Raw genomic sequence first — 26,176 nt, 5'->3', positions numbered from 1 at the left:
AAGTGTAAAACTGCAACTTTTTTAATTTATTACGACTAATTTACTAAGCTGCCGTATTCTGCATTTTCGGGTTTTCCGATGTCAATGTCATTCGCTTTTTTAGGCAGTGTTTTACGTGAGTGAATTGTAAAACACTGCCGACTTTAATACAATGAATCTCGGCCGGATCTGAGAGATCCGTGCTGGGCTTCATTGTGCACTTTGTTTAAAAAATAAATAAAGTTTAAATGTTAAAAAAAAAATGCGTGGGGTCCCCCCTCCTAAGGCAAACCAGCCTCGGGCTCTTTGAGCCGATCCTGGTTGCAGAAATATGGGAAAAAAATGGACAGGGGTTCCCCCATATTTAAGCAACCAGCATCGGGCTCTGCGCCTGGTCCTGGTTCCAAAAATACGGGGGACAAAAAGAGTAGGGGTCCCCCGTATTTTTAAAACCAGCACCAGGCTCCACTAGCTGGACAGATAATGCCACAGCCGGGGGTCACTTTTATATAGTGCCCTGCGGCCGTGGCATCAAATATCCAACTAGTCACCCCTGGCCGGGGTACCCTGGGGGAGTGGGGACCCCTTCAATCAAGGGGTTCCCCCCCAGCCTCCCAAGGGCCAGGGGTGAAGCCCGAGGCTGTTCCCCCCATCCAATGGGCTGCGGATGGGGGGCTGATAGCCTTTGTTGAAAATGTAAAGATATTGTTTTTAGTAGCAGTACTACAAGTCCCAGCAAGCCTCCCCCGCATGCTGGTACTTGGAGAACCACAAGTACCAGCATGCGGCGGAAAAACGGGCCCGCTGGTACCTGTAGTACTAATACTAAAAAAATACCTAAAAAAAGACAAGACACACACACACCTTGAAAGTAAAGATTTATTACATACATCCACACAAACATACATACATACTTACCTTATGTTCACACGCAGGTCGGTCCTCTTCTCCAGTAGAATCCATGGGGTACCTGTTGAATAAATTATACTCACCAGATCCAGGGTACCAGGCTCCTTGGCGAATCCATTTGTAATCCACGTACTTGATTAAAATAAAAAAACGGAGACCCGAGCCACGCACTGAAAGGGGACCCATGTTTTCACATGGGCCCCCTTTCCCCGAATGCCATAAACCCACTCTGACTTCTGTCTAAGTGGGTTTCTTCAGCCAATCAGGGAGCGCCACGTTGTGGCACCCTCCTGATCGGCTGTGTGCTCCTGTCCTGACTGACAGGCAGCACACGGCAGTGTTACAATGTAGCGCCTATGCGCTCCATTGTAACCAATGGTGGGAACTTTCTGCTCAGCGGTTGACCGAAAGTGACCTCACCGCTGAGCAGAAAGTTCCCACCATTGGTTACAATGGAGCACATAGGCTTAAATATGGGGGAACCCCTGTCAATTTTTTCCCCATATTTCTGCAACCAGGATCGGCTCAAAGAGCCCGAGGCTGGTTATGCTTAGGAGGGGGGACCCCACGCAATTTTTTTTTTAAAATAACCACTTTCCCACCCCTTCCCACTGATGTCTGTTTTTTTTTAGCACTTTTTTACGAGTTGTAATTTTTCACGGCAGTGTTTTATTTTTTTTTGCTTTGCAAATGACCGAGATTCATACTTAAACAGCCGCGTTTTGACCGATGGTGTATTCATTCGTAATTTTTTTCTTGGACTTCCCAAAAAATACGAATGCCCTCATCACTGCCGTGATTTGAGTTTAGTAAATTACAGAGATGACACTTTGAAGAAAAAACGGCATCTCGGTCAAAATCGGGACCTTAGTAAATATACCCCACAGTTTCTTTTTCTTGTGTTTGTGTTTATGAAGTTGACAATGTGCTAATTTACCATGAGCAGATAATTTGCACATCTTGACTAGCACGCCCCTTCATACAATACTGTATATCATGTATGCCTTAACCTTCATTTTCTCTCTTCAGTTCTAGAGTTTTTAACTTTACATAAAGTACAAGAAAGTGGCTTACTGCCCCCTAAATAAAGACTGAGGGGAATAAACTGTATATCAATTCACAGAGAAAAGAGATAAGTAATTCCCAATTTTATTGGGATCAATGGGTCAAACTGACCTGTTAGGAATTAGGTATGCCACCAACAACATCCTTGCCTTGTACTCACTACCATCTTAAAGCAGACATTATTTTAGATTTGTTATAACATATTGTACAAGGTTATGTTATAACAAATCCTATCACCCATTAATAAATAGATCACCATTTCATGATGGATAGGTGGCACTAGGGGGATGCAGCCCACAAGGGGTGACACCAAAACAGTGGAGCTACTCTGAATAGATTTTAGATAATCCCAACACAGTGCTCTAATAGAAAAGTAACATTTGTTGGACTGAAAGTTACCAGTAATGTATTCATATTTATGATTAGTCCTGCAACTAAAATATTATAATTATCTTGAGTTCACAGTGCACTTAGATTATAGAACATTTCACCAATATTGTAATAATATTGCACATTTGTGTATACAGTATGATTGAAGTGATGAAAATAATTGCAGTATTTAAAAGTTTAAAGATGAACAGATACAAAGAAATGTGTTTTATATGAAGAGCTGTCTAGCCATTGGTTGGTGTAACATGCCATACTTAAAAATAGAATTATGATAATTGAAAAAGTCCTGCCTTTCTAGATGACATGAACCTGGATTTGTGAAAAGGCCACATAGTCCTAAACCTGGAGTACTTTTTATATTATAGTTTTTAATTTGAAATGTGCATATTAATGATTTGCTATTTGCATATTATTATCTTTAAATTAATAGGATTTAGATATTACTTATAGTTTCAAGTATGGAATGCTGTGCAGTGGACCATATAGAGCTACATAGGGGGAATGTTGGATGAATGTGGCGGCACAGTAACAATGGCCTTGTGTTCCGCTAAAATATTCAGGAGTGGGAAGGGGTAATTGATGGTATTTGATGGTTGAACAGAAAATAATGTTGCTTGCACAAACCTGTTGCAAACTCCACTTGAGATTCTCTTTTAAATTCACCACCTGTGAGCGTAAAGCCATTAACTGCTTCTCCAGTCTCTTTTGCTACTGTCCAATATATAGGATTCAGAACAGATGCAAGATTCCTCATAGAGGGGCCTAAATTGCACAAGAAATCCATCAAAATATCATCTTACAAATAATGCAATTCTTTCAAATAACATAGTGTGGAGTGTTAATAAAAGTTATTACAAATAGTGCTACAGTTTATTTGCGTAATAGACAGTAATTCATAGTTTAATAGAAGTTGACTTGCATAGTCTACAAATACTACATATGGGTTATGTGACCAACAACGGAATCCCGACACCACTCAGGAGACCGGCGCCGGAACACCGACAGTCGACATCCTGTAGGTAAGTATCAGGTTACAGGTTAGGGTTAGGGCCTGGTGGGGGGCTTGAGGGGAGAAAGGGGGGGTTTACAATTAGACACTGGGGGGGGGGGGGGTTAGCCATAGTCGCCACCTCTGGAGGATTAGGGTAGGGTTAAAATACTTACCCCGTCCGGTGTCAGGCTCTTCAGTGTTGGGATACTGCTGTCGGTCATTTGACTACCGGTATTACATTCTGAACTCCTACATACACAATATGAAAGAAATATTACAGATGTGTCCTCTTGTATCATTGCCGCTATGCGTAAACATGGCGCACGCATCACGGTAACGGTATGCCGCGCACTGGGCTGCATATAGTCGCACCTGTGGGCTTACAATGTAATGAGTATGGACCCCAGGTTCTGGCATATGCTCACACCATGATCTACTTGATGGGCATGCAGGGTGGAAAAGATACAAAAGGACACATTTGTACGTATACCTCTTGATTTGAACAAGTTTGCATATTGTGTTGGCTGGAAAAAAAAGCACATGACGCTTGTGTAGTGCTAGGACTGAAGGGATTCTGTGCCCGTACCTATGAGCATGCTGAGTAAAAGACATTTATGCAGGATGTTACATACACCACTATTCCAGAGTAAGACAATAACTGCACAATCTCTGTGTAGAGATGTGTCCCAGCACTGGTCAAGCAGCAGTGGTGGGCTTTGGAATTTGGCACAGCTCGCGGCCCATCAGCCAGTAGACAGCGTATGTGGCGAGTCAATCATGGCTCACCGCGTCATAGCTCCAACTCCTTGCAGCATGTGGGAGAAGCAAAAGAGCTTAAAATGAAGGTCCCCACTACAGCCTCTCACAGATATATAGGTAGGCCATGATTGAGGCCTATCTATTGTTAACCCCTCCCTAGACTGCCAGGGATCAGGCTCTAGGCCTCTGGGCACAGTCAGGCCTTAGGTCTGTGGAGCAGTAGATGGGCCTTCAGCCAGATGCATAAGAGGGCACTTGGCCCTGTAGATTTTAAATGTTCTCCCATAGCAGGTGTTAGTGACTCTGGGTACTAGGCCCAGGACACTTAAGTGCCCTTCAGTAGGCAGGATTCAAGCCTGAGACCCTTAAGTAGAGTCACTATGGGCATAAGGTTTAAAGCAGCAGTTAGGCAGGTACCAGATCCAGATGATAGTTAACTAGGTTTGCCCCTGTAATATGCCTGGGCAGTAGGACCAGTAAATTAGTCAATGCCCTTCTGGACCTGGGCAACATTCCCCGGTTATTTAATATAGTGAGCCCAGATAGACAGTGGAAAGGCCAGTGCCCACAAATTAGTAGAGCGCTGTTGAAATCTTCAAACAAGGCAGTACAGTTGTTCAACTACTACAATTTATGGTGATGTACCTCCCTCTTATGTGTACGGCTGTCAGGCCCTCACTTATATAGTTTTTTCTTGCCACAATCCAATCGTCCTAATAGCAAAATGGCTGGCCTGCTCTCTGTAGGCAGGTAAATATAATCTTTAAAGAGACAATACTAGTGATGAGCGGATTCGGTTTTACTCGGTTTTACTCGGTTGAACCGAGTAAAACCGAGTAAAACCGAGTAAAACCGAACCTCGCTCATCACTAGACAATACTGTGATTTACCCTTGTGCTGTTTAATTGTCATGTCATTGTAGTTGTTGTGTCCATGCAGGGTAAATTTGTTAGGACAGTTTGTATACTATAGATTGTTCTGCACAACACACACACACTTATAGGTTGAGGGCCATTGTTGTAGTGAGTGTAGTTGGACAAAGAACAAGGGTAGTATTAGTGAGAACCATCTCAGTTTGTTTGTCTCATCCTGTCTATCCTCCTTCAGGTTGGACAGTGGACCTTGCACTCCAGTGCAATGTCAAATCTTCATCTGCTGCGTGAGTACCCATAGGTGAAACGCAAAGTCTGAGGCCAAAAGTGGCAATGATTAGTTTTGATTGGTGGATCGCTTCATTCAGCTCTGTGTGAGCAGTACTTATGGGTTGTTTTTCCTCCTAGACTCCCTCCTTTGTGTCCATGTCCAGCATGCATACCAGGTGCATCCCGTATGACCTAAAAATAGAGGGTGCGCACCAGATTGGCCATTCACTACACCTGCATGACAGCAAGCAACACCACTCCACTGCACCTCTTAAACTGTTTGAAAAAAGAGGATTTTTGGTCACATACTGTTGAATCCTGGAGCATGGGATTACAGGTTGGCTGGAGGAGTTTGCACATAAACTATACTGTAGCTTTAAATTCTAAGCTCCTCCCCCTTCAACCCCAGAATTACAGTACTTCTTCAAAAGTAAAGGAGTAGCAGGAACCCAATGAAACTGATATAACAATCAAATAAACCAGTAGGGAAAAGGCAGTCAAGAACCAAACCTTTCACGACTGAGTGTGAGGGAAGGAATGCCGTGTTCCCCAGCCTGCTTCAGAGAAAAGGATTCAATAGTAATGACCAAAAATCTTCTTTTCTCTTTCAGCAAGGCTGGGGAACACTGGACCATGGGACACTGAACAGGGGACGGAACACTCAGGCAGCCTGACCAGAGAACTGTATGCCCAAAGTAGGTATTGCCAGAGGCCTGAAAAAATGTGTGGACAGGGGCCCAGAGGGCTCCATGACAGACCTGTTTCACCAGGATACGGTCGTTAGGTCGACACAGCTTAGGTCGACAGTCATTAGGTCGACCACTGAAGGTCAACATGCATTAGGTCGTCATGTACTAGGTCTACAGGTCAAAAGGTCAACATGAGTTTTTCTCTTTTTTCCATTTTTTGGATTTTTCCATACTTGACGATCCATGTGGACTACGATTGGAACGGTAACCTGTACCGAGCGAAGCGGTAGCGGAGCGTGGCACCTTGACTGAAGCATGGCGAGTGAAGTGAGCCATGCGGGAGGACTCAGTGCACTAATTGGGGTTCCCTGTCACTTTACAAAGAAAACGTGACCAAAAACAGTCCAAAAACTCACATTGGCCTTTTCACCTGTCGACCTAGTACATGTTGACCTAATTCCCATGTCGACATAGTGCATGTCGACCTAATGCCCATGTCGACCTTCAGTGGTCGACCTGATGACTGTTGACCTAAGTTGAGTTGACCTAAGTTGAGTCGACCCAATTACCCATACCCGTTTCACCAAAGCTTTATGTTGTGTTGCCCTGGAGATCGCCACTTCCCCTACGCAGACACCATGTATGGTGTTTGTTGCCTTGTACTATGTATGTGCATTGCAAATAAACAGAGAATCTGTGCGATGGACAGAAAAGTCTTGTCCAAGTGTACTACAAAGCTCGAACTACAGTATACCTAGTAGAGCCAGATTATCTTGTTCGCAGGCAGTCGCTGAAGGAGGATAAACTGAAAATGACTATTTCTTGTTGAAGTGAAAAACCAAAACAACTTTCTGCTTAAAAATAGGAACAGTACGGAAAGCTGCTTTAACGTCATAGAAGAGGTGACAAGATGACTTGCAAGACAAAGCCCTCAACAGACTGGACTGTGGCATTAGCCATAAGGATGATAGCTTTGCTATAATTTTTCTTTTTATTGCACTTTGAAATTTCATACAAAAACAAAGATTCTTTTACACATTCACTTATTTTCCACACATTTTTTATACATATTTCAGGTTCGTACAGTACAAATTAATACATAATACATGTAAGGTCTGCACTCTTGTATGATTTACATTCTAATCAAATATTATGCCGATCCTTAAATTTACAAACTCCACACTTCTTACTTTCTTTCTGGGTTAGAGACATACCTAAATTCCTCACTTCTTCATCTCTGTTTGATTACCATCCGCCTGGGTTCACATTATATATCAGACTTCCCCTCAAAAATTCAAGGCAGCCGATACTATGTGTTATACCCCTTTCACATTGCACAAATAACCCGGTATCGACCCGGCATATTGCCGAGTTGGCGTGCGGTGTGAAAGGGGCATAGCCGAAATCCCGGGTCACCTGACCCGGCAATTCAACCCGGGTATAAAGCAATGTTGTACCCGGGTTGATTCCTCCACATTTACTTACAGATCAGGCCATCGAAGCAACTGGATTGGGAGGTCAAGCCCTAACCCTGCAAGAAAGCAAGATGATGCCTTTACTCATCAATAATGAAGCCACTCCTGTCCCAGTGGCATTCCTGACCTCACCCACCTGTCCAGTCAACCTTTTTGGGAGCAGATATCCTAGCCTAATCCAGCAACAATCCAGTATACCCCAAAAGGCATTAAGTATACCAGCAAACATTCCAGCAAAGATATAACCTGAAATAGAAGCTGCTTTACAAGTCTACCTTTCACAGGAAAAGAAGTATAAAGAGGAACAACAACTACCACCATGGACATCATTATGTTGAACACCAGCATGGGTGGACTTAGACTAAGTAGGTACAGCCCTATTGGAAACAGGAGCAGCACATGAAATAGCTACAAGACCATCAGAAGCAGTACTACATGGCAAGAATACAGAGGTGATGCCATGAGCAGAAGATTTGGAGCTCCAGCAGCTCCAGAGTTAAAGCAAATAATAACAATCAAAGGAGAAGACAAATGAATGATGCTTCTTCTGCCCACATGAATGCAGGCATCTTCAGGTACCTCCCAGTGAACATAATGTCTCCAGAAGAAACAACAAAAGGTATGGTCACAGTCACCTTGCCCACTGGAGAAGGACGTTTGTGTCTAATGAGTACTGGAGCCAGCAGAAACATATTACAGCAGAGGGAGGTACCACAAGACCTAATGATATCAGAAACACTTGAAGGGACAGGAGATGCAAGAACTACAGTCACCAATACTAGTCCAGTTCTTGACCTCAAGTACATGTCCAGTGACTTTGTTGGGACACAATGTACTGAAGCTTATCCAAGCGAGAATACAGTACACCCCAGCAGAAGTTGAATTTTCCAGCAACTTACCAAAGGAGATACAGAACCATTATACAAAAGACCTAGCTGAATGGATGAAAGAAGTCCCTGCAAAGTGAAGCAAGTTGGAACATAAGTTCAGTAACAATACTGCTAGACCAAGATTACCCCAGGGAGGGGCTACATCACCAAGTGATTTATCCAGAAAACACACAGCTAATACAGTATGTGGATGACCTGCTGATTGCCACCACCACTGAAAATGGTGCCAAGAAGAGAAAGTGTCTTTACTGAAGTGTCTGGAAGAACAAGACTGCAGAGCCTCAAAGGAGAAATTGCAGCTAGCAAAGCAAAAGGTAATCTTCCTAGGACACTCAAGGTACCCGACATCTAACAGAAGAGATAAAGAAATTCATAATGCAAGCTAAGATGCCAACTAGTGTCAAACAAGTCAGATCATTCCTGGGCCTAGTGGGATACTACTGAGAATGGATATCTCTAGCACCAGTCTACATGCAAGCATTGTATGACAACACTGAAAGGGAGGGAGGGTCCACATCCTACACACAACAACAGATAAATTAAGCAATTGAACAATTGGAAGCAGCAGTTGCCTCATTTCCAGCCCTAGGACTACCTGACTACAGAAGGAGGCCATGCACTGGGAGTCCTCATGCAAAAATATGGACTAAGGCAAAGACCAGTGGCCTACCACTCAAGCAAGCTTGACAACATTACTCAAGGAGCACCCACCTGCATCAGAGCAGTGGCAGCAGCAGCAGTTCTAGAAGAGGACAAGAGCACAGACATAGTGCTGAATCATGAGCTTATCATCCAGGTACCACATGCAGGTACAAAGAAGCTTCAACAAGCAAGAACCAAACACCTGTCAGCAGCAAGGCTGACCAAGTATGAAGTAGCACTGCTAAGTGCAACAAATGAGACCATCAGGAGATGTACAACCCCAACCCAGCCACCCTTTACCAGCATTCATAAATAAAGGTGTTGAATCTCAAGATTCAAAAGGAGGGAGAAACAGATTGATGGATCAGCAAGAAGATTATGATGAGGACCAGGAAGGTGGTCCAGAAGAGGAAGATACAGACAGATCATCATGGATGCGGACCAGAGGGCCGGTCCAGAGCAAGATGATAGTTCTACTAATCCAAATTTTTCTTTTTCCCATGATTGTGTGGCTTTACTGGAACAAGAAAACTCAACCCTTGCCACATGTTACAGATACAGTCCTACCTAATGCTCAGCATGAGCTGGATGGATCAAGGTACTATGAGGATGGGATTCCTTATACAGGATATGCAGTAACCACTGAACATGAAGTTGTGGATTCAGGATCCTTACCATCCCAGCACAGGTTTGTGGGCCAGATATGGAATAGCAGAGGCTTCAAGACGGCGAATGGCGAAGACATACAACATGCTTCACTGATCAGACACCAGTTAAGAGCTCTGCAAGGGCCACACAAAAGTTGCAGTAATGAAGATCCAGGCACACGCAAGAAACAATACTCCTGAAACAAGAGGCAACAATCTGGCAAGATGCTGAAGTCAAGAGTGCAGCAAAATGCCCCCAGCAGAAAAGGGAAGCCTATACAGTAACCATTCCAGTGCCAGACCAAATGCCTGATTATGCTACACTGATTAAACTTCAGAACCAAGCAGGAGAGAATGAGAAAGTAGCCTTTGAAAAAAAGAAAGCAACCAACCAGTGAAGGTAGCAATCTACACTACACAGGCAGAAGAAACAGAAGAAGTAAAGACTCAAATGCCTGATCTACAGGATTTGAAGAAACTTCAGGAACAAGCAGGTCCTGAAGAAAAATCAGCATGGCGAGAAGAGGAGCCAGACAGGAAGAAGAAACTGGCTTATGAAATCAGAAAAGAAGATTTGCTTACCCAGAAGCTTATATCCACATATGTGTCAAGTCAGCCATGGACTCACACACCTGGGAAAGGATCAAATGGGAAATTTAGTTAATGAAAGATTAGCTCCAGGATTTTATCCAGCTACAACCAAGTTTATACAAGCCTGCTGGATATGTGGAAATGTTCAATCCAGGACAGAAGGTCAAGACAACCCTTGAAGCAATCCCCAAAACTTATTTTCCACTTCAAAGACTGCAAATCGACTATATCTAGATGCCAACGATGTACTGGTAGCCACAGACATTTTCAGTTATTGGCCAATGGCAAAAGCTACAGAAAAATCAACAGTTAGAAAATTAATTTCAGAAGTTATTTGCAGATATGGAGTACCAGAAGTTATAGTATTCAACAGCAGTATTCATGTCATTGAAAAATAATGTAGCACATAAGGCATGCTTTGGGAATACAACATGCATTCCATGTGTTGTATCGACCACAGGCTAGTGGGTGTGTCACAGAAACCAGAAAGGGATGCTAAAGTGTTTATTTTTAGTACTGGTTAATAGTAGAACCATACTCAGTAAAACCACAGGTTATTCACCTTATGAAATCTTGTTTGGTAGCATACATAAGATAGGATGTTATTATCCACAAGAGTTAAGGCATAAATATGGTGATTTGACTGTATATGTTAAAAAGTCTTACTGAAAAACTAACATCTTTGCATTCTCTAGTTTTTGCCTCTCTCCCAGATTCAGGAGCAGATCTGAATCCCCACAGGCTTTAGCCAGGAGATTGGGTATATCTGGAAAAGACAAATGAGAAAGTCACTTGATGGTCCATATCAAGTGTTGCTCACCGCGCCCACATCTGTGAAGTTGAAAAAGAGAGAGAAGCTTGAATACTGCAAACTTGCCCAAGTTAAGTGTCAACAGTAAAATACACATACATGCAGAGGCTAATTGGGCCTAAACCAGACAGGCCACTATGGGTCATTATATTGGGAACTTCAGTACTCATTATAGTATACCCCTCATAGGAGAGGGCAAAGACTGGTATGTCCACCAGTCCAAAGGTACGTACCAGTTTTTAGTATGTAAGAAGTGTGGTATCAGAACCACTAGATCTTGTGTTAGGCAAGTTAAGGAAAAATCATGAAATCTCTAGGGTTTCAAAGATACCAGTTAGTTAAGAAATGCTGGGCTCGCATGGGTCCACATCTGGAAAAGGAGGGGAATGGACATTTGTCCCCATTACATATAAGCGTATGGGGTTTCTAGATTTCTTTGGGTCAAATACATATTATAGAGTAGAATCTATTGCAGAATTATTAGATAATATTACTGAGGTTTATGATGACACGTTCAGATATGTAGGAAGAGAGCTCCAGGAAGTTAAAAAAGGAGCAGTTACAACATAGACTAGTATTGGACTATTTAACGGCACAAACAGAGGGATATTGTATGACATTATATACCCAAACAGGTAGATTGTGTTGCACATTTAACACCAATGAACCAGGTAATATGCAAGAAGTGGTTCAGAGATATGTACAATAAATAGAAGATGAGAAACAGGCATATGCCAACAGACATAATACCCCTGACTCCCTGGAGGGAACTTGGGGGGAAGGGAGGATGCTTTTCCTCTCTTGGTTAAACCCAGCCAATTGGTTTAGCGGGATCAAAGGATAGATTGTTGGAATTGTGATGTTTTTATTAAAAAAATTGTTGGTTTAGCAATTATTATATATCTGTGTTTTAAGATACTATTTTGTTTCCTTTTAGCTTACAAAGAGTCTATAAACTCAAGATGTGAAACCTCCAAGTTTAAGAAGTTACAGAAGAGCTTGGCAAGAGAGAGCCGTGAGCAGTCTACCTTGATGGATATGAAGCAAACAGTCATTACCCTCCATTGGATAAAGTGAAAAGCACTATCTCACGGAGACATAGCTTTAGTACCATCATAGCTAGACTGTTTGCCTAGACTTGTTAGGTAGAGATTTTGTGATGCCTTGTAGCTCAACTGTAATGTCAGATTATTATAAAAAGGAGGGACTGAAAGAGACAGCATAATGCTAAAGTAGTTTTCAGCCATCTTGTATAACAGTAGCCATTTGTCTGTATATGAAGAACTGCTTTTGCTAAAAAGTTATAAGTAATGCTGACATTTCATTAGTTAGAGAAAAGTTCCTCTGGGATACAAGGTCAAGCTAATCGCTTATCTCCTGGGACATGTTGAGAGAACAGTGTTGTTGTGAGAACAGTGTCTACAGACTGACTCCCAAGGCTGAGTCCCAAGGGATAGCAAGGCCAGGGAGCAACTACTAGAAACATATATGTCTGCTGTCTTCTTATTACTTGGAAATTACACTAATGTGACGTGTGATAAATTCCTGTATATGTCTATATAACCCCTGGACAAATAAACGAGCTTCAGTCTCATCTTGTGGAACTTACCTCATGTCATGTTTACTTTGTGAGCTCCCAATCGATTGGTCAAAGGTATTTAAACAGACAACCAAAGGAAGTTGGTACAGTAGAAGGTTTTATCTCCAACAGATATATAGTGAACAGGTGCTCCCTTCTCCAGCAATTATTGGTAGCACTTGGGCTGGATTCATATGTGTGACAAGCATCATATAAAAAGATTTGTGGCTTTCTCCAATATATTGAGCATGTACTAAAAAAATTGGTTGGCTGTCTCATAACCTTGTGCCCACAATACCACTGTGGTAGGTTATTCCTTTTGGTAATTTCTAAGGTATGCTCCATTTTTTAACATCTATAGGCATCAATTAACACTTTGCCTCCTTCTCCCACTTAGTTGGAGATAAGATCCAGCAATGCCAACAGCAATATGAGGAAAAATAAATAAATAAATAAAATAAAAAAGAAACACAAGAAAAAATATATAAATACTCTATCACCTGAAGCGTTCTTTAGGGCCATATAGGCACCAGACCAGCTTATGTCCTTCTTCTAGGTTTGACTTGCTCTCCCCTCTCTCACAGGGGACTCCTCCTGGAGGTGGCTGAGCAGAACTGCTTGTTGCTGCCTTTAGACTCACAAGGAGGTGAGCAAGCCCCACGTAAGTTCTTCTAATGACATGTGGGCGCCTTCAGTCTGGGTGTCCTGCACAGATGCTGTTCCCTTCTATCACCAGGAGGCACTCAAGATGCTGGAAATTGTGGTGCACCTTCCCCTCTCCTTCGCCAGGGAGAGCTAGCCCTGACCGTCTCCCTTGCTCACCAGGAGATGTCAGGTACTGCCAGGTCCTCTCACTAAATTCGCAGCAGGAGGCCAACAGCACTAACCCACGGGAGGTGCATCCACATCATAGCCGCTGCCTGGGTGTTGAATCCGGAAGGGCTGGTGGATGCAGCACATAAGATGACACTTCTGCTAGCCCGGCACCAGTCCTCCCCTTACACAAGATACGGTCCTACCATGGACCAGACTCTGGGGCGCAATCCCCTTCTCGAGCGCCGATCACGGGCTGGCAGTGTGGTCTCCTTCCTGCTGAATGCGATGAGAGGCAAGCCTGATGGGAGCTCTCCTAAAACGTGGCTGCTACCTGCGCACTGCCCACCGAAATCGAGCTTTGCTATAATTAATTGAAGATCTGCTGAATGTAAAGGTTAAACCGGAGCCTGTTTGAGAGTTGACAGGACCAGATGAAAATCAGTTGGCAGACAATAAACGGTAGTGGAATACACCCACACCCCTTAAACAGGTACGGACCCCTAGAAGAAGGGCCAAATGATGTTGGAATTTTTTTTGATAGAGGTAGAAAAAAGTATTTAGCTTTTAAAAAACTCAGTGTCAAACCCAGGCTGTTAAAACCAACCTAGGCAGGACCAGCCGTAGAAATGGACCTTGTTGCAGTAGATCTGGACAAAAAGGAGACACCATTCGAGACTTGCCAACAATTAAAAAGTGTCAGCATTGCCCGACATGAGTTGCCAGTCTAGAACCACTAGGATTATGGGCGATTTCAAGCGGCAAACTCCAGTTCGGTGGAAATGGATACTATAGAAGAGAATTTCACAGAACTGTAATGGCAGTCACTGCGAAAAGCCACAGGTTTCTACATATATCCCTTACAGCATAGTTTGAAGATGCTTCGAAAATACATGAGATTCACCTGTGGAAAATCTCCACGACTGAACTGGTTGATGGTTTAAAACATGCCCTACTCCATGAGGAAGAAGACTGAAATTCTGGGTTTGCTGGGGGAGGAACTTATGGGCAGATGTATTAACCTGGAGATGGCATAAGGAAGTGATAAACCAGTGTGATAAGTGCAAGGTGATAAACGCACCAGCCAATCAGCTCCAATAAGTAAATTAAGAGATAGAAGCTGATTGGCTGGTGCGTTTATCACCTTGCACTTATCACTGCTTTGTCACTTCCTTATGCCTTCGCCAGGCTTAATACATCTGCCCCATAGATTTTAAAGCTACAGTACAGTTTATGTGCCAACTCCTCCATCCAACCTGCAATACCATGGTCCAGTGTTCTCCAGCCATGCTAAAAGTGAAAAATCTAACAAACTTTTCAATATTTGTTCACTTGAAACCAGTTGAAGTCTGATCATGATACCTCAGGAAATTATTATTACAACGTTGCTAGGTGGGGTCAATCAAGAAGTCTCAGCCAAGATAAAAGTTTATTAGCAAAATATTGATACCAGTATTCAATATGCAGATGTGTAATATGGTATTCATTATCTGCACATGTTTTAAATTCTATGAAAACTCTTAGATGTTATTTATTTATGTATTCTGGTAAAACCATTTTTCATGAATACTTTGTTCAATATGCAGTCAGACTTTTGAGAACTATTCAATATTTCAAACTTCAAATTTTCTATTTGGTATAAGTTCTACTCAAAGGATATACATAATGATGACTTTATAAAAATCATTAAGTTTTTGCATATAATGAAAATGTACTCTTATGGATATTTCATATTTAGCATTATATTTGATATTGTTTATATTCTGTAAAGTGTGTGCTTGTATGTCACTTGAAATTTTAACCTTGATACCTAAAGCAATATGTACTGTATGCAATAACATTTGTAAAGATTAAACAGTTGTGGAATGTTTTAAATTGTAATTCATATGTTATTGGATTTACTTATAAGATACATACTCACCTAGGCTTTTAGGGATGTTGGTAAATGTTGCCTTGATTGTACTACTGTGTGATTCAGGGGAGTTCGTGATTGTACCATTGAGAAGAGCAATGCCAAAGTCTACATCATTGATAGTTCCCACCAGGGTTCCTCTTATAAACTGAGCTCCTTCTAAACAATACAAATATAACATTTCAGTTAGAGAAATTTTGAAGAAATGGTAAGACTGTTTAATTATGAAAATCTGCTAAAACTATTTAATTACAGATAATTGATTTACAGGTCTTTCTGCTACATTGCAAGTCTGAATAGCTCATACATCCCAATCTTCACAGCTATTAGTGTACCTGCTAGCATGATGATAAAAGATGTATAAAAAAATGCCACAGTACTCGTCATTCTTGCTGATAGTGTTTACGTTTATTAGAATATGAAGTGCTTTTTGGTCTAGACTAGCTAAAACAAAAAATCCAACTCTAGAGATTTCACACTCCATGTTTCCTGGTTCAGAACACTGAAAAGGCTGTGTCACGATCCGGGTATCTGGACGCCATTTCTTACCTATCAGATGCCTTCTAAGGCTGGCTCAGCGCTCCAGGACCGGATCCCATCCGTTATCCTGATGTGCACATTCCCGCATCCTCTTCTGTCTTTCTGGACGCAGTTACAGTAACGCCTTATACATATGGCATGGCGTCTCCCGCGGCCTCCGCCGCCGTCCCTGAGCTTCTGCATTCAGAGTGGCGATTACGTCAGCCGCGGCCTCCGCTGTGTCCGCGTGGTCGGATGTGCATCTGTCAGCCTGGCGTCTCCTGTCTCCGGTGGCCGGCGCCGCCATTACTGTTTTCCAGACCACATGGATTACAATCCAAACTTCCCTCCAAGTGTCTGCATGGGCGCAGCCATCTTGGATTCTGTCAGCTGATCTTTCCTACCAATCCGTTGTCAGTATTATTAATTTGCATAATTGCCTAGCCAATGCCTTCCTTGCTGCAGGTATAAATAGGTTGTGCCTGAGCAAGGAAGGCGTCAGTGCTTTGGTTGTCAAACCTAGTTCCAGTTTGTCTCTCTTCTGTGAATGTCTTCCAGGTTCCAGCTCCTGTCTCCAGATTTCTGCTATAGAGACCCGCACCAGCATTCCATCTGCGGTGTAGCCTGACTCTCCGATCCATACTGGACTCACCTGTTTCCAGCTACAACATCACCTGCTTCCAGCTCAGCTTCCAGCAGTGTACAGCTTCTCTTAAAGGGCCGGTGTCCTTTCTGCAGTTTACCACTCTCCACCGGTATTATTATTTCTCCGCTCTCAAATTCTACATTTCATCTACATTGCATCGCTCTCAAGCTTTATTTATTATTTAACTGGTTCCAGCCAGTATCCACTCCGTGCCAACACCTGTCTGGTTCTAACCAGTACCCACAGCAGCATTTTATCTACAGCAGTCCAGCTTTCCCTGGAACACCAGCTGGTACGACCCTGGGCTTTCCTCATTGCTACAGTTGAGCCTGGTAAGAACTTTCCAACTTGCAGATAATAAGAACTGTCTCATACCACCAGAGCTCTGTGGCCCCTGCCACCCTGTAGTACCCAGGAACTGTATTATTATTTCTCTGCTGATTTTTATGTTACTTTTTACTGCTACTGTGATGCATGGAGTTTGTCATAAATAAATATCATTGACTTTTACTCAAGTTGTCGTGGTCACGACTTCGGGCGGTTTCTCTTCATGTTACTTACATGTCCAGGGGTCTGATACAACCTCCCAGGTTCCGGTACATCTCAGCCCCTACAACTGAGGCTGCCTTCCGTCAGCTCAGGCCCTCAGTTGTGACAGTAAGCACTGACCAAATGAATCCAGCCGGAGACCAGGATCAAGCGGCCAGGCCGTTGCAAGAACTGGCAGCCCGACTTGAACATCAGGAGGCTGCACAGGGCCACATCATCCGCTGTCTCCAGGATCTCTCTACTCGGCTGGATGGGATTCAGACAACTCTCCGTGGATCAGGCGCATCTGGGGCGTCAACCACAGTGACTCCAACTATAACCCCACCCACCTTACCCGTTTCTGCTCCACGTCTTCATCTTCCAACGCCAGCAAAATTTGACGGATCTCCAAGATTCTGCAGGGGATTTCTCAACCAGTGTGAGATTCAGTTTGAGCTACAACCTGGCAATTTTCCCAGTGACCGTACAAAAATTGCCTACATCATCTCTCTTCTCAGTGGCTCAGCCCTTGACTGGGCATCACCGTTATGGGAGAGGTCCGACACCCTGCTATCTTCTTACACTGCATTCGTGTCAACATTCAGGCGCATCTTCGACGAGCCAGGCCGGGTAACTTCAGCTTCGTCTGAGATTCTCCGTTTACGCCAGGGATCACGTACTGTAGGACAATATCTTATACAGTTCCAGATCCTGGCATCTGAACTGGCATGGAACGACGAGGCCCTGTATGCTGCATTCTGGCATGGTTTATCCGAGCGTATTAAAGATGAGTTAGCTACCAGAGACTTACCCTCCAAGTTAGATGAGCTAATCTCACTTTGTACAAAAGTTGACTTACGTTTCAGAGAGAGAGCAACTGAGCGTGGAAGATCATCTGCTCCAAAATCTTCTGCTCCTCCTCCTCGCCAACTGTCACCAACTAAAGATGAACCCATGCAAATTGGCCGTTCCCGTTTAACTCCTGCTGAGCGCCGAAGACGTCTCTCTGAGTCTCTCTGTCTGTATTGTGCAGCTCCGTCTCACACTATTAATGCCTGTCCCAAACGTCCGGGAAAACTCCAAATCCTAGCTCGCCAAGGAGAGGGCCGGCTAGGAGTAATGATCTCCTCTCCATCTCCTCAAGATTGTAATCTCCCAGTCTCGCTTCAAGTTGCTCAACGTTATCAGAACGTCATTGCCCTCCTGGATTCCGGAGCAGCTGGGAACTTTATTACCGAAGCCTATGTTAAACGGTGGTCCCTACCCACTGAGAGACTTCCTTCCTCCTTTTCCTTAACTGCCGTGGATGGCAGTAAAATTTTTGATACAGTTATTGCTCTAAGGACTCTACCAGTTCGTCTGAGAGTGGGAGTTCTTCATTCCGAACTTATTTCACTTTTAGTGATTCCAAGAGCCACACATCCTGTGGTCCTGGGCCTTCCATGGCTCCGTCTTCACAATCCTACAATTGATTGGACGACTACGCAAATCCTGGCATGGGGTCCCTCCTGTGCTGAGACATGTTTGTTTAAAGTGTTGCCTGTCTGTTCTTCCTCCCCCAGGTCGTCTGATGTTCCACCTCCTCCATATCAAGATTTCACGGATGTGTTCAGTAAAGCTTCTGCTGATATCCTTCCTCCTCATAGAGAATGGGACTGCCCGATTGATCTCGTTCCAGGGAAGGTTCCACCTCGAGGCCGAACTTATCCGTTGTCTCTGCCCGAGACGCATTCTATGGAGGAATACATTAAAGAGAACCTAGCAAAGGGGTTCATTCGACCTTCTTCTTCTCCAGCCGGCGCAGGCTTCTTTTTTGTAAAAAAGAAAGATGGTGGTCTGCGGCCGTGCATCGACTACAGAGGTTTGAACGACATTACCATCAAGAACCGCTATCCTTTACCCCTGATTACTGAGCTCTTTGACAGAGTTAGCGGAGCTACCATCTTTACAAAGCTGGACTTGAGAGGTGCATACAATCTCATCCGGATCCGTGAGGGTGACGAGTGGAAGACCGCATTTAACACCCGTGACGGACATTATGAGTACCTCGTCATGCCCTTCGGATTGAGCAATGCTCCAGCTGTCTTCCAGCATTTCGTCAATGAGATCTTCAGAGACATTCTATACCGTCATGTCGTGGTCTATCTAGATGATATCCTCATTTTTGCCAACAATTTAGAGGAACATCGTTTTTGGGTAAAGGAGGTTCTGTCCCGTCTCCGTGTCAATCATCTCTATTGCAAATTAGAGAAATGCGTCTTTGAAGTCAAGTCCATTCCGTTTCTAGGGTACATTGTGTCCGGTTCCGGACTAGAGATGGATCCTGAGAAACTACAAGCAATCCAGAATTGGCCAGTACCCTTAACCCTCAAAGGGGTCCAGAGGTTCTTAGGGTTCGCCAATTATTACCGAAAGTTTATACGAGACTTTTCCACCATTGTGGCGCCTATTACTGCTTTCACCAAGAAGGGTGCTAACCCGTCCAAGTGGTCTGAAGAATCCATGCAAGCTTTTCATCTTTTAAAACAGAGGTTCATCTCTGCGCCTGTCCTGAAACAGCCTGACATCGACTCTCCTTTCATCCTAGAGGTGGATGCCTCCTCCGCTGGAGTAGGAGCGGTGTTATCTCAGAGGGCTAAAGATGGCCATTTACATCCTTGCAGTTTCTTCTCACGGAAGTTCTCCCCAGCGGAACGCAACTATGCCATTGGCGACCAGGAGTTGCTAGCCATCAAGCTCGCTCTAGAGGAGTGGAGATATCTGTTGGAGGGAGCTTCTCATTCAATCACCATCCTTACAGACCACAAGAACCTTCTATATCTGAAAGGCGCACAATGTCTCAACCCTCGTCAGGCCAGATGGGCACTTTTCTTTTCCAGCTTCGACTTTAAACTCCAGTTCTGTCCGGGCTCTCAGAATCGCAAGGCCGATGCCCTTTCCCGCTCATGGGAGCAAGAAAATGAGTCAGAGTCTTCAGACAAGCATCCTATTATAAATCCGTTGGCATTCTCCACGGTAGGGATGGACTCTACGCCCCCATCAGGGAAAAGTTTTGTGAAGCCGACACTAAGGAAGAAGCTCATGCATTGGGCCCATGCTTCCCGCTTTGCCGGACATACAGGTATCCAAAAAACCCTGGAGTTTATCTCTAGGTCCTATTGGTGGCCAACTCTGAAAAAGGACGTTTTGGAGTTTATTGCATCTTGCCCAAAGTGTGCTCAACATAAAGTATCCCGCCAGTCGCCTGCGGGGCAACTGGTTCCACTATCTGTTCCCCGTCGACCATGGACCCATTTGTCGATGGATTTTATTACAGATTTGCCCATGTGCAACAAGTTTAATACCATCTGGGTGGTAGTTGACCGGTTCACCAAGATGGCACACTTCATTCCTCTCACCGGTCTTCCGTCAGCTTCCAAGTTGGCTCAAGTATTCATACAAGAGATCTTTCGACTCCACGGTCTTCCAGAAGAAATTATCTCAGATCGAGGAGTTCAATTCACAGCCAAATTCTGGTGAAGTTTATGTCAAGCCCTCCAAGTCAAGCTAAAGTTTTCCACGGCTTACCATCCTCAGACCAATGGTCAAACTGAGAGGGTGAATCAGGACTTGGAGTCCTTCCTCCGCATCTATGTGTCCTCCTCTCAAGATGACTGGGTTCAATTACTTCCCTGGGCCGAGTTCTGTCATAACAACCAGTATCATTCTTCATCTTCCTCAACACCATTCTTCACCAACTTTGGATTCCACCCTAAAGTCCCTGAGTTCCAACCGCTTCCAGCAACTTCTGTTCCCGCAGTGGATATCACCTTGCATCAGTTTGCCAATATCTGGAAGAGCGTACGATCAGCTCTGCTCAAGGCATCGTTCAGGTACAAGAAGTTTGCGGATAAGAAGCGTCGAGCAGTTCCTGCTCTCAAGGTGGGCGATCGGGTATGGTTATCCACGAAGAATTTGAGGTTAAGAGTTCCCAGTATGAAGTTTGCACCTCGCTACATCGGTCCTTTTAAAATTGATCAAGTCATCAATCCTGTTGCTTACAGACTCCAGTTGCCTCCCTTCTTAAAGATACCCAGGACATTCCTTGTTTCCCTGTTGAAACCGCTAATCTTGAATCGGTTTCATTCCTCACTTCCTCCAACTCCGAAAGTCCAAACTCAACGAGGCGTTGAGTATGAAGTAGCCAAGATCCTGGACTCACGTCACCGTTACGGTCAACTTCAGTATCTTATTGACTGGAAGGGTTATGGCCCTGAGGAACGTTCTTGGACCAATGCTTCTGATGTCCATGCTCCTGCCTTGGTCCGGAGATTCCATTCCAAGTTTCCTCAAAAGCCAAAGAAGTGTCCTGGGGCCACTCCTAAAGGGGGGGGTGCTGTCACGATCCGGGTATCTGGACGCCATTTCTTACCTATCAGATGCCTTCTAAGGCTGGCTCAGCGCTCCAGGACCGGATCCCATCTGTTATCCTGATGTGCACATTCCCGCATCCTCTTCTGTCTTTCTGGACGCAGTTACAGTAACGCCTTATACATCTGGCATGGCGTCTCCCGCGGCCTCCGCCGCCGTCCCTGAGCTTCTGCATTCAGAGTGGCGATTACGTCAGCCGCGGCCTCCGCTGTGTCCGCGTGGTCGGATGTGCATCTGTCAGCCTGGCGTCTCCTGTCTCCGGTGGCCGGCGCCGCCATTACTGTTTTCCAGACCACATGGATTACAATCCAAACTTCCCTCCAAGTGTCTGCATGGGCGCAGCCATCTTGGATTCTGTCAGCTGATCTTTCCTACCAATCCGTTGTCAGTATTATTAATTTGCATAATTGCCTAGCCAATGCCTTCCTTGCTGCAGGTATAAATAGGTTGTGCCTGAGCAAGGAAGGCGTCAGTGCTTTGGTTGTCAAACCTAGTTCCAGTTTGTCTCTCTTCTGTGAATGTCTTCCAGGTTCCAGCTCCTGTCTCCAGACTTCTGCTATAGAGACCCGCACCAGCATTCCATCTGCGGTGTAGCCTGACTCTCCGATCCATACTGGACTCACCTGTTTCCAGCTACAACATCACCTGCTTCCAGCTCAGCTTCCAGCAGTGTACAGCTTCTCTTAAAGGGCCGGTGTCCTTTCTGCAGTTTACCACTCTCCACCGGTATTATTATTTCTCCGCTCTCAAATTCTACATTTCATCTACATTGCATCGCTCTCAAGCTTTATTTATTATTTAACTGGTTCCAGCCAGTATCCACTCCGTGCCAACACCTGTCTGGTTCTAACCAGTACCCACAGCAGCATTTTATCTACAGCAGTCCAGCTTTCCCTGGAACACCAGCTGGTACGACCCTGGGCTTTCCTCATTGCTACAGTTGAGCCTGGTAAGGACTTTCCAACTTGCAGATAATAAGAACTGTCTCATACCACCAGAGCTCTGTGGCCCCTGCCACCCTGTAGTACCCAGGAACTGTATTATTATTTCTCTGCTGATTTTTATGTAAATTTTTACTGCTACTGTGATGCATGGAGTTTGTCATAAATAAATATCATTGACTTTTACTCAAGTTGTCGTGGTCACGCCTTCGGGCGGTTTCTCTTCATGTTACTTACATGTCCAGGGGTCTGATACAACCTCCCAGGTTCCGGTACATCTCAGCCCCTACAACTGAGGCTGCCTTCCGTCAGCTCAGGCCCTCAGTTGTGACAGGCTGGTGATCACAGCATTAAGGTTAGGGATGTAAGCAGGGGCATAGAGAGGGTGGTTCCGGTGGAGTGCAAGCTCCAGGCGGCGGAAACTTCAGAGGACCCGTCACCCATGCTGCACATCCTTTGTAGCCTTGACCGGCCCGGCCAGCACCGGCTTTACCCAGACGTGGCCTGGGATGGCAGCAGCAGTGAGACAGAGCAGCACGTGCACAGCAGGGTTGTAACTGGCGGCTGGTACCAGCTTAGCTCCAGTCACACGTGTGGCTGCACAGGAGGAGTCACCGGCTCCATAGGAGAGTCAGGCGATGCTATGAGAAAATAATTAAACTGGAACTGAGGTTGGTGATGTGACTGGGGCATGAGTATGGTTATGGAACAAGGGGCAGAGGATGGTGATGGGGCACGGGGCTGAGGATGGTGTTGGGGCAGGGGGCAGAGGATGGTGAAGGGAAAAGAGGCAGAAGATGGTGATAGGGCAGGGGCTGATGATCGGAGCTGTGGCTGAGGATGGTGATGTGGCTGAGAATGGTAATGGGCTGTGGGTGAGGGCAGCGTTGAGGGACTGAGGATAGCGTTGAGGCACTGAGGACAGCATTGAGGGACTGAGTATGGCGTTGAGGGACTGAGGATGGCATTGAGGGACTGAGGATGGCGTTGAAGGACTGAGGATGGCGTTGAAGGACTGAGGATGACGTTGAGGGACTAAGGATGGTGTTGAGGGGCTCAGGAAGATGATGAAATGCTGAGGTGATGAAGGCTGAGGACAGTTATGAGGTGCTAAAGGCCCTGGGGAAAGGAGGGTGTGGGACCAAGTTTCAACCCACAGGCCTGGACTCTCTGGAAGCTAGTCTCCTGCAATTAGCTCTGCCATTATCTGTGACAGCCCAGCAGGTGAGGTCAGTCTTCTGTAGGGGGCTGGGGGACTCAATGTTTGTTTTATTTTTTTCTGGCTATGGGGGCAATGAATCAGTGAGTTATTAATTTTTCCTGTGGGCGCAATCATTGAATCTAGGTGTCTCATTTTTTGTGTAGGCCAATGTATGTTTTTTTGGGGGTCATTCCAAGTTGATCGCTTACTACCAGTTTTTAGCAGCCGTGAAAACGCATAGTCGCCGCCAACGGGGGAGTGTATTTTCGCTTTGCAGGAGTGCGAACGCCTGTGCAGCAGAGGGCCTGCAAACACATTTTGTGCAGAACAAGATCAGCCCTGTAGTTACTTATCCTGTGCGATGATTGCTTCGACGAGTGACACGGTAATGACGTCAGATACCCGCCCAGCCACGCCTGCTTTTTTCCAAACACTCCCAGAAAACGGTCAGTTGACACCCAGAAACTCCCACTTCATGTCAATCTCCTTGCATTCGGCTGTGCGATTGGAATCGTCGCAAGAACCAGTGCAAAACCACAAAGGACTTCGTACTCGTACAACGCGCGTGCGCATTGCAGTGCATACGCATGCGCAGATTAGCCATTTTTTCACTGATCGCTACTCAGCGAACAATGGCAGCTAGCGATCAACTCGGATTGACCACCTTTCTTCCCTGTGGATGCCAATGTGTGTGATTTTTTTTCCTGTAGGGGACATCGTGTGTGTTTTTTCCCCTGTGGACGCTATTGTGGCTTTTTCCCTTTGGGGGTCAATGCTTTTTTCCATGTTGGGAACTATGGGGGTCATTCCGAGTTGTTCGCTCGCAAGCTGCTTTTAGCAGCTTTGCACACGCTAAGCCGCTGCCTACTGGGAGTGAATCTTAGCTTATCAAAATTGCGAACGAAAGATTAGCAAAATAGCGAATAGACACCTCTTAGCAGTTTCTGAGTAAGCTCCACACTTACTCGGCATCTGCGATCAGTTCAGTGCTTGTCGTTCCTGGTTTGACGTCACAAACACACCCAGCGTTCGCCCAGACACTCCTCCGTTTCTCCAGCCACTCCCGCGTTTTTCCCAGAAACGGTAGCGTTTTTTCGCACACACCCATAAAACGGCCTTTTTCCGCCCAGAAACACCCACTTCCTATCAATCACATTACGATCAACAGAACGAAGAAAAAACCTTGTAATGCCGTGAGTAAAATACCTAACTGCATAGCAAATTTACATGGCGCAGTCGCACTGCGGACATTGCGCATGCGCAATAGCGACTAATCGCTCCGTTGCGAGAAAAAAATACAGAGCGAACAACTCGGAATGACCCCCTATGTGTTTGTGTGTATATGGGGGGGGGGGGGGCGCCATGATGTAAGCTTGCTCTGGTAGCCTTTGCTCCATGCTACACCTCTGGATGTAAGCTATGAAGTCATTGTGGGTGGGCATGAGAAGAGTTTACTGCCCTGAATTCTGTCTAAAATATCTGCCCATTTTACAAATAAACGATAGTAGAAGGGTAAATACTGGCTGCTTTTGCATGTACAGTAGCCCACAAATGTTTGACAGCTTTACTTTTACACTGCAATTTAGATTTAAGTTTAAACATACCCCATCCAAATCTAACTCTCTCTGTTTATGTTACATCTGCTCCAGCTACAGTGCAACATGGTTTTGCCTAGTTGCTTGCTTTTTTGCTTTACCTGCAAACATGAATTAGGCCTTGTCACTGTGTGGCGCAGCATGGAAAATCACCGGAAAAATGGCCACTGTGCCATTTTCACAGATACTTGTGTGATACCCACGCTTGAGTATCCCTGCTGCATGTACTTGCAGCCCTAAATGGCAGCCAGTGCTGCCTGAGAGACTTTTAGTGAGCGGTACCATTAGGGTTAAAACCCCTGCCCGGGTGCCTGTTAACAGCTGGGACACTGGGACCCAAGACCGTCAGCCGAATGCCAAAAAGTGGGAAGCCTAGGATTCCGTGTGATTGGCTGGACAGCGCGTGGGAAGGAGGACCCGTAATAAAAAGAGGGTTGGTGCGGGAAGTAGCTGGGCGCCGCCGGTGGAGAAGAGAAGCCGCTCCGTGTTGTCAGCACGTGGGAGGAGTGACGCAGCTGTCTGGAGCTCCGGACAAGGTGTTGCTGCTGCGGCCACCGAGGGGAGAGAGAAGGCAGAGTGGAGGGACAGTGGCACGTAGCCTGAGGGGAGACACTGCCGCACTGGTAGGAGCCGGCATCCTACAGCTGCAGCCCGCCAGCCAGCCAAGGGGAGAGAGCTGTGGACCATCGCATTGGGGGGTGCCCTGCACAGTCAAGTACCGCAGCCACAAGTGTGGAGCCGTGCACCATCACTAGCCTGCCCGAGACACGGGGTAAGCCCAGGGGAATACCCCATGCACACACACCCAGTTAAGCCCTCACTTCCCAGTCTCTGGACCCTGATAAGGCCAAAAGACTATCAGCCTTACCAGCACTATTAGTGCAATTTGTTCTCCTACCTATCAGCCCTAATAAGGCCAAGAGACTATCAGCCTGACCAACACTATTAGTGCAATAAGTGAGAGACATTGAAGGGATATAGTGATCAGGTCATGCCGACCTGCAGTGTCGCCTCACAGTAAGAAATACTGAGGACCCTCTCAGAGTTACCCC

General features: G+C 45.3%; 1 protein-coding gene across 3 annotated transcripts in view; it reads right to left on the bottom strand.

Annotated features, from left to right (window-relative positions):
• Positions 1 to 26,176, bottom strand: part of HMCN1 (hemicentin 1) — a 1,072,092-nt gene that overhangs the window by 136,483 nt on the left and 909,433 nt on the right. For all 3 annotated transcript variants that reach the window (XM_063940215.1, XM_063940214.1, XM_063940213.1), the window contains 2 exons: positions 15,294 to 15,443; positions 2,968 to 3,105 (listed from right to left, as the gene is read on the bottom strand). In XM_063940215.1, coding sequence (XP_063796285.1) covers positions 2,968 to 3,105; positions 15,294 to 15,443 — 288 coding nt within the window. The remainder of the gene's footprint in view (positions 1 to 2,967; positions 3,106 to 15,293; positions 15,444 to 26,176) is intronic.

This window comes from Pseudophryne corroboree, chromosome 9 (assembly GCF_028390025.1).
Source record: "Pseudophryne corroboree isolate aPseCor3 chromosome 9, aPseCor3.hap2, whole genome shotgun sequence".
NCBI classification, from domain to species: domain Eukaryota; kingdom Metazoa; phylum Chordata; class Amphibia; order Anura; family Myobatrachidae; genus Pseudophryne; species Pseudophryne corroboree.
Note: the sequence above shows the minus strand (reverse complement) of the source record. Positions and strands in the feature narration are given on the sequence as shown.